The 12,667-nt window shown below is 37.0% G+C and overlaps 1 protein-coding gene across 1 annotated transcript; it reads right to left on the bottom strand.

The window, feature by feature from the left end:
* Nucleotides 1–12,026: 12,026 nt before the first annotated feature.
* LOC121806808 (ethylene-responsive transcription factor 9-like) lies at nt 12,027–12,667 on the bottom strand. Its single transcript, XM_042206960.1, has one exon. It carries the CDS (start codon nt 12,598–12,600, stop codon nt 12,232–12,234), a length of 369 nt encoding a protein of 122 aa, XP_042062894.1. The 5' UTR covers nt 12,601–12,667; the 3' UTR covers nt 12,027–12,231.

Genomic DNA, 12,667 nt, shown 5'->3' with positions numbered 1-12,667 from the left:
ACAGGCAATATCAAATAATTTATTAAATAAACATGACACACATATTTATGTGTGTGTGAGAGTGGGAGAGAGAAAGAGTGAAGTACCCCAGCCTCATAGATTTGTCTATGCATTCTTTACAAAAGCGGTGTAAGCATCCCATTACAGTCCTTGTGTTCTTCAATATGCCTGTGTTTATATATGTAGTATAATATTTAATTCACCAATTCGACTAAATAGTCAAATCTCCTCGTGTCATCTCATTTCTAATATATGTAAGTAGTGAAACGCACACAAAAAGGTACCTAAACAAATGACGCATTGCACATTGCTGCGAACTTCAGAAAGTGACACAGAAATGACTCTGCATAAAAAATGAAAATATAAAGTTAATAAGGTATCACAAAATATGTGTACTTAAATCAAAATGAAATTTAACACACAATATGAAGGAAGTAGTAATGGATCATTGAAAGAAATGCCAATTGAGCCTATGTGCAAATAAACAATAGATATCATCTACCTTTGTCTACTATCCCAATTGAGCGCATGTACATATAAACGATAGATATGTCTATCCTCGGTTACTCAAATTAAGCGCATGTGCATATAAACAATCGATACCGCAACCATTAATTTCCCCAATTGAGCGCATGTACATAAACCCCATAGATACTGCTATCCTCAATTACTCCAATTCAGTGCATGCGCAGATATGCAATAGATACCGCTACCATTGATTACCCTAATTGAACGCATGTACATATAAACGATAGATACACCTATGCTCAATAACCCCAATTGAGGGCATGTGTAGATAACCAATTGATACTGCTACCATTGATTAGCCTAATTGAGCGCATGTACATATAAACAAAGCAATAGATACCGCTACCATTGATTACCCTAATTGAACGCATGTACATATAAACGATAGATACACCCATGCTCAATAACCCCAATTGAGCGCATGTGTAGATAACCAATTGATACTGCTACCATTGATTAGCCTAATTGAGCGCATGTACATATAAACAAAGCAATAGATACCGCTACCATTGATTACCCTAATTGAACGCATGTACATATAAACGATAGATACACCCATGCTCAATAACCCCAATTGAGCGCATGTGTAGATAACCAATTGATACTGCTACCATTGATTAGCCTAATTGAGCGCATGTACATATAAACAAAGCAATAGATACCGCTACCATTGATTACCCTAATTGAACGCATGCACATATAAACGATAGATACTGATATCCTCAATTACCCCGATTGAGCGCATGTGCAGATAAACAATAGATACCGCTACCATTGATTTACCCTAATTGAACGCATGTACATATAAACAATAAATACTGCTATCCTCAATTACCCCAATTGAGCGCATGTACATATAAACAATAGATACCGCTATCCTCAATTGCCCCAATTGAGCGCATGTGCAGATAAACAATAGATCCCGCCGCCATTGATTAACCTAATTGAGCGCATGTACATATAAACGAAACAATAGATACTGCTACCATTGATTAACCTAATTGGGCTTATAAACGATAAATACACTATCGTCGGACTCCAAGACTGAAGTGAAAAATAAAAAAAATTAATTATTCGAAAACGAAAATAAATTAAAATAAACAAACATAAATTCTTTCAAAATCGATAAATATCGGCGTGCACGTAAAATAAATAAGGAAACACGTAAAATAAATAAGGAAACACGTAAAATAAATAAGGAAACCTGCTGGTGGAGTTTCTTGAATTTGTGGTTGCTGCGGTGGAGCATGTTGAAGTTCTTGATGAGGTGGAGGCGGCGGAGCAGCACCACTGATAAACCGAGTAGGCGTGCGCTTGCGGCGGTGGCGGCGGTGGTTCTGCGGCGGCATCGATTTGTTTTTGTGGGTTTAGGGATATGGTTTCACACGAGAAATGCTGTTCCGTTTCAACTTTTATATACGACCACTAGAATATGAAACAGTACATCGTCTACACAACTTTTTTTTCACTATTTTAGTTTCTATTTTTTTTCTGCGAGTTTCAGTTACGACTCCTTTCGCTGTCATCGAAATAGATTCACTTCAACTGTGTATAAAATATCATATTTATGTATTTTTATGACGATTTTTATCTGCGGCAATATCCGAGCTGTGAAACGAGTGCATCCATCATACTAGTATTAAATATGGTGTGTATATGAGATAAAATAGGAATATAAATTTTTTTTTTCAAAAAGATACTTGTATTGGTACTTTTTGGGGAGTGATAAATGAGGTTTTGAGATTTTTACTCTTATAATGGTAGATTTTATTCAACTATTCATACACTTTCAACAATTAAATACTCAATTAAATTGAATTTGGGAATTTGTTCGAAAATGAAGGGACTTTTTTTTGAACATGATAGTTTTTTTTTTCTACAATGTGCCTCAATTATATCGAAATTCTATTTCATTTGCAATAAGGGGACTATATAACGAGCTATTCGGGCTATCACACGGATTGCGGACTGCGGACTGCACCCTAGATCGAAAATGAAGGGACTTTTTTTTGGAACATGATAGTTTTTTTTTTCTACAATGTGCCTCAATTATATCGAAATTCTATTTCATTTGCAATAAGGGGACTGGCTATATAATGAGCTATTCGGGCTATCACACGGGTTGCGGACTGCACCCTAGATGTGCGTAACAACATTTATATATAAACTCATTCATATACTCTCATCCCATGATCCCAATAAGCATATAAAAGCAATATTTCATCTTCTGAACTGCAGTCGATCCCATTATAAACGGCCTCTTTACAAAAAACTCTTTATATCCGAAAAATTACTCAAATTTGGTATGTTCTACAGCTTGACATAAAAGTATAATTATTTAATTCGTATGCCCAAAAAAATACAGGTCATTTTATTGGAATTGTACGGAGTACTTTTTATGGAATATTGCAAATACTTTTTTTATTATGAAATTTAAAAGTTGAATTTTCCCAAATACTGCAAGAAATCACGACCAACGACCGGAGATTATTAATTCAATTACCATGCAATAAACGGTGGATGATTGCAATTTGATGGTGAATGGCGCAAAATTTTGATTCTTCCTCCATATTCTGTAAATTCCTTGCTCTGCTTAATCTTTTCAAAACGCGTACATATGATGAAATAATAGTACTCCACATAAGTTATATGTGAAGTATAGTTCCTAAAGTATTATAATTACAAGTCCTTATTTAGATCCTAAAAGATCATAACAATAAGTTATATGAGACTAAGATCTACTATGATTCGAAATCCTAAAATGTCCAAGAAAAATAGTCTCATTTTGCTATTTTAGGATGTCCACAAAAATTAGTCTCATTTCAAATAAATGAAAAGTATCTCTCTCCTGCTTTACTTACTTTTTTTCCCTCTCTCATACTTTATCGACCTTTTCTCCCATAGCTTTCTTACTTTACCTACTTTTTTCTCTTCTATACTTTACTAGTTTCACATTAAAACAATATTCTTGGTCCACAAATGAGACTATTTTTTGGTGAACGGGAGGGAGTACATATCTTCAAAATAAATTTTTTTTGCATTTACGACCCCACTCGACTGAGTGTGTTGGTTGCACCAACTGACTCATGAGTAAATAGGCCGAGTCACTAATTGACACAAATAGACCCGGCCAAGTACCTGATCTTGCACAATCTTCATAAAACGGCGCCCCAACATTTTCTACCGAACTCTAGTTGAGATGTGCGAGATATGCACACGAAATTATTTTGAAGAGAAAGACATTGGTGTCCACTGGAGAGTGATTGGAAATTACCCATTTTAGATTTTTTGTTTTGTCAAAGTCCAAAAAACTCACCAAAGCACTCAATTAGTGAAATATTAGACTAACAAAAAATAGTAGGATAAATCTAAGCAAACCAAGTCATTTGAAGCTCTTAAAAATACATAAATCATGAGTTTGTTAGTGCTTGTCAATGAAGACATTATATTGATAAACATGGAATCTACATATTTTAAGAGAATCGATCTGCAACGTTGCCCTTTGTGGCGGGCTGTTCCGTCCCTCTGGGACGGGATGGTTAACGGATGCCATTGTAGGTGTCTCGTTCCATGAGCTTGTTAATAATTCTTGTATTCATCTAATGAGCGCAGCGGAAATTGCAGACAAGAATAACAGATCTAGATTCATAATCATATTGCAAGTTGAGCACGTAATACACAACGGAACTAAATCTTACTTGTTGTGTTGTTTTCTTCTACGGTTGTGTCCTACAAGTTGAATCCACTACTATCGAGGTCCACGTGTATTCTGATCCGATGCAGGAACAATTCCTCGGTACAATCGCTCTATAGAGAAAGCTAGGAATTCTCTACAAAGCTTTACGTATTTTCTCTCTAATGTTACGCTATTTCTCTTCTCCCACAATGAAGAATAAATAACCATTATATACAGACAAAGAGTCATTAGGGTTATTAGATTGTTGGGCTTATGGACTAATTATAATTGTAGCCCAACTATAATTATTTAATCCATATTAATCTAATCTAGCCCATATCCTTTCAATCTCCCACTTGGACTAGCATTAGATATAATACGCAGTTCCAACTTTGTACCCTTGAGCGGATCCAAAATACACTTATAGTGTGACCCTTTAGGCCCTCATTATCGACGACGATCTAATCGAAGTCTGCACAAAACTCCTAGACTGCGTTGGCAGCGTAGCTCGATATATGAAGGACGTTTACGTGAATCCGGTAAACAAGCCTTTACACAAAGTTTATAGTAACATCCTTTCATTCACGAACCACCCGATTGAGCCTAAGATTTGTCATGTGTCATCCAAATAGCTCAATCACTTTATCTCATCTTTATTAAATGACCCATTCGATCATATTCAATTACTTTAATTGAATATATCTTTGCATTGGCCAATGACTTAATGGTCAAGTAATATAGAGAATTTGAGTGTTCTCTCGAAATTCTAATCGAGGAATGAATCTCATTCTTGGCTCAACTACCATTTCCATTTATCTTATGATGTACCCAACACAAGTCCGTATCTTAATCCTCCGAGGGGAGGCAAAGTGTAGGACAAGATCAAAGCACACCACTCAACAAACAAAATGTGTAATGACCTCAGATCCAAGGACTATTACATACTTCATGCACCAATAAACTATAGACACCTAACAAAACAGTTTAATAGTAGGGTATACCAATACTCTCCAAAGTATATCATGTGTCCATCACGAGTATCTAATATCTCATAGTTGTGAGAACAACTACATTCTCGAAGAATGTGATGCAAACCCCATGCTAACCTATAACATATCATCAATATCCCATTCTTAATGATCATTGGTTAGGGCTATTTTAGAATTATACTATATCATTAATGTCTCACACCATTAACGACAGTCATAATTCAAGGGAACAAATATTTAGAATAAAATCAAACATTTAAAACAATTATTCCAATAAGTGCACAAAACCCATAGAAAATGAAATTTTCATATAATGTGATCAAGTAATATTGTCCCAACACAAAATGTTTCTAAGACATATAAAACTGTAACTCCCACTGATTCAAAGTCATCTACCAAGATGCTTAACACCTAAGCTCTCAAAGTGCTTGTTGTGTTTTGCTATACATAACGGTTTGGTGAAAGGATCAGCCAAATTATCATCAGTGGGTACTCTTTCTAATTTTATGTCGCCTCTTTCAATTATTTCTCTGATCAGATGATATCTTCTGGGAACATGCTTGTTCCTGTTCGTAGCTCTGGGTTCTTTTGCTTGCGCAACAGCACCAGTGTTGTCACAATACAAAGGTATTGCACTATTGACACTCGGAATTACACCCAGTTCTTTAACGAACTCTAACAAAGCAACAGCTTCTTTGGCAGCTTCAGATGCAGCAATATACTCGGCTTCGGTGGTGGAATCGGCAGTTGTACCTTGTTTGGAACTATTCCAACTCACTGCTCCACCATTGAGGACAAAAACATATCCAGACTGAGACTTATAGTCGTCATGGTCTGTTTGGAAACTAGCATCAGTGTACCCAATAACTGATAACTCTGGTTGTCCACCATAGACTAAGAAATATTCTTTAGTCCTTCTAAGGTACTTAAGAATAGTCTTAACAGTTTTCCAATGTTCCTCACCGGGATTTTGCTGAAATCTGCCTGTCATGCTAAGCGCATAGGCCACATCTGGCCTAGTAGAAATCATGGCATACATAATAGATCCTATAGCCGAAGCATACGGGATCCTTTTCATGTTGTCTCTTTCTTTGTCATTAGAAGGACAATCCTTCTTCGACAATACAATGCCATGTCCCATAGGAAGAAAACCTTTCTTAGAATTCTCCATTGAGAAGCGCCTTAGCAACTTATCTATGTAAGTGGATTGTGATAATCCTAACATCCTATTTGGTCTATCTCGATAGATCTTGATTCCAAGGATGTAGGAAGCATCACCCAGATCCTTCATCATAAAGGAACTAGACAACTATTCTTTCACGGATTGCATCATGGAACGATTGCTTCCCATAATCAAGATGTCATCAACATATATGATGAGGAAGACAATGTTTCCATTCTCGCGTTTACTATAAACACATGGGTCCTCTTTACTTCTGACAAAAACAAACGATTTGATTGTTCTGTCAAAACAAATATTCCAACTCCTCGAAGCTTGCTTAAGTCCATAGATGGACTTCTTTAGCTTGCACACTGCATTCGGCCTTTCTTTCGATACAAAACCTTCAGGCTGTGTCATATAGACATCACCTTCTAATTCTCCATTGAGAAATGCGGTTTTGACATTCATTTGCCAAATGTCGAAGTTGTAGTATGCAGCAATTGCAAGTAATATCCGAATGGACTTGATCTTAGCAACGGGCGAAAAGGTTTCATCATAGTCAATGCCTTCGCGCTGACTATAACCCTTTGCCACTAACCTAGCCTTGTAGGTTTGTACTTTGCCATCTGCATCTCTCTTCTTTTGAAGATCCATTTGCAGCCTATGGGGTAAACCCCATCTGGCAAGTCAACTAGTTCCCAGACTAAGTTGAAGTACATCGAGTCCATTTCAGATATCAAAGCTTCAAGCCACTTCTCTCGATCGGTGTCCGACACCGCCTCGGTATAGGTCTTAGGCTCATCGTCATCTAAATCAACTTCATCATCTTGGTTCTCAACCATTAGATTCAGTCTCTCAGGTGCACGACGAATCCTCCTAGGCCTATTGAGTTGGTTTTGCTCTGGTTCAGGCTGTTCATTCTGTATGTGAGAAGGTTCAGGAATATCACTATGATCTTCTTGAGGTAGAGGTGATGCAACTATTGTATCATCTTGTCTTTGATGCATCTCATTGTCTTGAGGTGGTCCTTCGAGAGTCTCTCTAAGGTCCTCTCTAAGAGTAATTTCCCCTCCCAATAGATTATCAAAAACTCCCACTGAGTTATTGTCCAATCCAGTGGATAATACCTCATCCTCATTGTTAACTTGTGGTTCTTGAATTTCTTCAAGATCTACTGTATTTTGACCTTGTTCCTTGCAGACATAATTGTCTTCAAGGAACGTCACATTCCTTGATGTTATCACCTTGTGATTTTCAGGACAGTAGAAATCGTACCCTTTAGTTTCTTTAGGATATCCCACAAAATAACATTTCTCACTTTTAGTTTCCAATTTATCAGTCATCATTTTCTTAACAAAAGCTGGACAACCCCAGGTCCGGATATGGTTAAGACTTGCTTTTTGCCATACCATAACTCATATGGCGTTTTCTCGACTGATTTAGAAGGAACCCTATTTAGAATGTAAATAGCCGTTAGTAAGGCATGACCCCATAGGAATAAAGGAAGACTAGCTAAACTCATCATGGATCGAACCATATCTAATAATGTTCGGTTTCTCCTTTCAGATACTCCATTCAATTGTGGTGTACCAGGAAGTGTCCAGTCTGACTGAATTCCATGTGATTTCAAGTAATCAAGAAATTCCCTGCTCAAGTATTCCTCTCCTCGATCTGATCGGAGAGTCTTGATACTTTTCCCAAGTTGTTTCTCAACTTCACACTTAAACTCTTTAAATTTCTCAAAGGCCTCAGATTTGTGTTTCATAAGATACACATATCCATACCTTGTCAAATCATCAGTGAAAGTAATGAAGTACGAATAACCACCTTTTGCTTGAGTTGGAAACGGTCCACACACATCTGTGTGGATCAACTCTAGCACATCATTAGCACGCACCCCCTTCCCAGAAAGTGGCTTATTAGTCATCTTTCCTTTGAGACAGAATTCACAAGCACCATATGATTCAAAATCAAATGAAGTGAGATAGTCTAACTTTCTCAATCTTGCTATTCTTTTCTCATTAATATGACCAAGTCTGCAATGCCAAAGATAAGTTGCATTATTCGTATTACTTAGTTTAAGTCTTTTATTTTGCACATTGAGAATGTCCCGTTTGCATTCAAGCATATACAATCCATTCTCTAAAGAGGCATTTCCATAAAACAATCCATTATTAGAAAACGAGCATCTGCTGTTTGCAAAATGGAAGGAAAAACCTTCGATGTCCAACATCGGAATGGAAATAATATTCTTTGAAATAACTGGAACAAAATAACAATTATGTAAATCTAGTCTATGTCCTGAGGGAAGATCTAATCTATAAGTTCCTACGCGTTCGGCAGCAACCCTTGCTCCATTTCCAACACGTAGGTCTACTTCCCCAGGTCTCACTTTCATGCTGTCAATTAAACCTTGCACATTATTACAAATGTGTGAACCACAAGCGGTATCCAATACCCAGGATTGTGAGTTATTCATAGACATATTTATCTCAATGACAAACATAGCTGAACTCCCACTCATTGCACCTTGTGCCTTGAGTTTTGGGCAGTCTCTCTGCCACTCCGTGAAATTTGACCTAGTCAATTTGTTTGTTTCCATCATACACTCATAAGATAAGTTTGACATATTATCTGAACAGAAAATAAAACGAAAAGCAAATTAGAAAAGCATACAAAGATCACATTCGCATCACTAATCAAACAAGGGTTTATTGTATTGATTAGCTCCCACTAATTTTAACATATATTATGTCCCCCAAACATAAAATACGAATTTATATCAAATATAAATTTTAGTGGTCCAAGATCCAAGTCTATATTATTGCAGCCCCTGCTTTGGCTGATCACTACAATAATATCACAAGGTAGGCCTCAAAGCCAATTGCAACAACTATTTTGCAATTCTTGGTTTATTAATCCAATTAATATGCATCCATAAACTATTTAGGTCGCTTTGGCGTCACTAAACAATTTAAGCAAGTCAACCCCATCACACGATGCCAACCATGCATCTATGAATGAGCCTAGGCCTTGTAGATTTAGAGTAAACACTTTGGCGTAAAACTCGTGGTCGAAAAGGCTAGGAACATCAAACAATTATGATGGACGATGCGTTTGTATCAAAACAAGACTTATATTTTATGGGGAAAAGTGTGATACTAGTTTCGTGAATATAATATCCAATATTAAATTTCAAACAATTACTGGGCGCCGCCTACCCAGACATAGTATAACACGGACTACAAATACTGGGCGCCGCCTACCCAGACATAGTATAACACGGACTACACATACTGGGCGCCGCCTACCCAGACAATAAAACGGTCTCTAACTACTATAGTTAAATTAATGAGCATAAATCAAATAGCATGCTTATCACATAGGATATCAAATAATGCTCAACGAATAAAATCAAATTTTATTCTTTAATTAAATGTGGATTTAATTATTTATATTAATTCTAAATTAATATAAAATTATAAAATACTAATCCAATTAATATTTATTTACGTAATTGGGATATACTATTATTTTAAAATGAAATCTAATTACATTACGTAAATCTAATTAGATTACGTAAATTTTGAAAGGAAATCTTCCTTATTATTTTAAAAGGAAATCTCATTACATTACGTAAATCTAATTTAGATTACGTAAATTTGAAATCCAATTGCATTATTTAAATGGAAATCCAATTACATTACGTAAATCGAAATCCAATTATAAATTTTGATTGAAATCTAATTTCAATTTTCAAACTTGAAATCTAATTTCTCATGTGATTGTACATTCTCAGAATTCAAAATTTATTCCAATTACATTACCACGGTTAATCCACAAATAATTCGTAAACAAAATAATTATGAATCGAGCCCTGGGCTCTGATACCACTGTTAGTAATTCTTGTATTCATCTAATGAGCGCAGCGGAAATTGCAGACAAGAATAACAGATCTAGATTCATAATCATATTGCAAGTTGAGCACGTAATACACAACGGAACTAAATCTTACTTGTTGTGTTGTTTTCTTCTACGATTGTGTCCTGCAAGTTGAATCCACTACTATCGAGGTCCACGTGTATTCTGATCCGATGCAGGAACAATTCCTCGGTACAATCGCTCTATAGAGAAAGCTAGGAATTCTCTACAAAGCTTTACGTATTCTCTCTCTAATGTTACGCTATTTTTCTTCTTCCACAATGGAGAATAAATAATCATTATATATAGACAAAGAGTCATTAGGGTTATTAGATTGTTGGGCTTATGGACTAATTATAATTGTAGCCCAACTATAATTATTTAATCCATATTAATCTAATCTAGCCCATATCCTTTCAGAGCTTCCCGGTCTAGAGGGCTGTCACGTCCCTTAGCTTATTTTGTTTTTTATTTTTATTTTTTTTATCTTTCAATTTATTCTAAAACTATCTATAAATAACGATAATTCTTTTTACTTATTTTTTCTCTCTAGTTTTGTTTTTGGAATTTGTTACGTAATTTTTGGATTTTTAATGAAATTTTATTAATGAAATGTTGTTTTATTAATTAAGTATGTTTTAAATTGAAGAATTAAAATAATGAGATCCATGAACGGTGAAGGGATTAGATAGATGGTTGTAGATGTTGTCCATAGGTAAAGCCACGTTATATGAAGCTCATGTATGGTTAAGGAATCGAATGAATAAGGGCATCATTAACCCCGGCCCGGTTTCAGGCCTCAAGTCCTCTCCACGTCATCATTCTCCCAAATTTGAGTCTCAGGCCCCAACTGCTTTAACCCTGCAGGCCACAACCCGGACCACAACTAATAATTGACACTATTCACAACTTCAACCTATTTGACTCGTAAATACAATACGTTGAAGAATTCAAATCGGAAAAATAAATTGTTCATTTGAAAAAAGAAATTACAAATCCTAGAAAAAAAATACAAATGCAAAAAAACTAAAAATTATAACATAAAAAATGCAAAAAATGCAAAGAAACTAAAAATTATAACATAAAAAATGCAAAAAAATTAAAAATTAGAAAATTGAATCCGCCGCCCCTCCTCTTCTTCTTCCTCCCCTCCCTCTTCTTCCTCTTCCAAATGCAAAAGAAATCAGAAAATTGGGCTCCGTCACCCATCTCCCTCTCCCTCTTCTTCCTCTTCCTCCCTCTTCCAATTTTTGGAAAAAATTGCAGCTCTGTCACGGCCCCGAACCATCCAACGCGACCTCCGGCCGGACCCCGGGACCGGCCCAGGCCGCAAATCCTCCCCCTCCAACGCGCGTCTCGGGCCGGGACTCGCGATTTGCGGCCCGGCCCCTTGCGTTAATGATGCTCTAAGGGACCATTGTTATTGATGTTGTAAGGGGTTAGACTTCGGTTGTTTTGAGGTAAATTGTGTGAATTATGTGTGCTTTAATCTATGCTCCTATCATTCACTTAGTATTTTGTGGTGCTTGATGAGTTTTATGGTAAAAAAAATGAAAGATAGAAGACAGAGAGACAAACCAATGCACAAATGCTGGTCAGCAGACGCTAATCAGTTCAACTAGAGGTAACTTAGCAGTCTGGCGAAGGAAGTCAACGACCAACCAGAACTTGCCCAATAATCCAACGAGTCGGACACTCATAAATAATTAGGGGAAGGAGTTGTGGATATTGTTGACGAGTAGACAGTATGTAACAAAGGTATGATTGAGATTCATAGACTTGAACACTCAATTCTGGTATTCCGTACAAATCAGATTTCATAGTAGTAATACATACGTCAGACCGATTGAATCAAACGCTTAGATTTGATTGATGAAAACCAAAATACGTCCAAAAATAATCAAACTACTACGCTGAAAAGTCAGTTCATTTAGAAAAAAAAAAACTAGTGTAATTCAAGCTGCCAAAGGCGGCGCAAGATTGAGATCAAGATTCAATTCCGTCGCCTCCTCAACTCCCTCTGCTTGATGCTCCTCCTCCGGCTGCATGTAGAAAAGCCGCTGGCCGCTTTGATGTTGTCGGAGGAACTGAATCTCCTCGACGGTGGGGAGGAGGAAGTTGGTCTTGGCCTTGGAGCCGCGGAAGCAGCGGGCGGCGGCGTCGTAGGCACGCGCGGCCTCCTCGGCCGTGTCAAAGGTGCCCAGCCAGACACGTGTCTTCTTGTTGGGGTCGCGGATCTCGGCGGCGTAGCGGCCCCACGGCCGCTTCCTCACCCCCCTATAGTGGAGCTCGTTGGCGCCTGCAGGCTTCTCCTTCATCGCCATTGTCGTTTAGTTTTTACCGGAATACTTTTGTGCTGTTTAAACTAAAAATTGGAGTGCAGCGGATAAG

This window comes from Salvia splendens, chromosome 6 (genome assembly GCF_004379255.2).
Source record: "Salvia splendens isolate huo1 chromosome 6, SspV2, whole genome shotgun sequence".
In the NCBI taxonomy this organism is placed as follows: Eukaryota; Viridiplantae; Streptophyta; class Magnoliopsida; order Lamiales; family Lamiaceae; genus Salvia; species Salvia splendens.
The sequence above is the reverse complement of the archived record's forward strand: the minus strand, read 5'-3'. Positions and strand labels throughout refer to the sequence as shown.

What these genes read in the sequence shown, in the direction of transcription:
- LOC121806808 (XM_042206960.1), bottom strand. Translation starts at nt 12,600, where the DNA reads ATGGCGATGAAGGAGAAGCCTGCAGGCGCCAACGAGCTCCACTATAGG.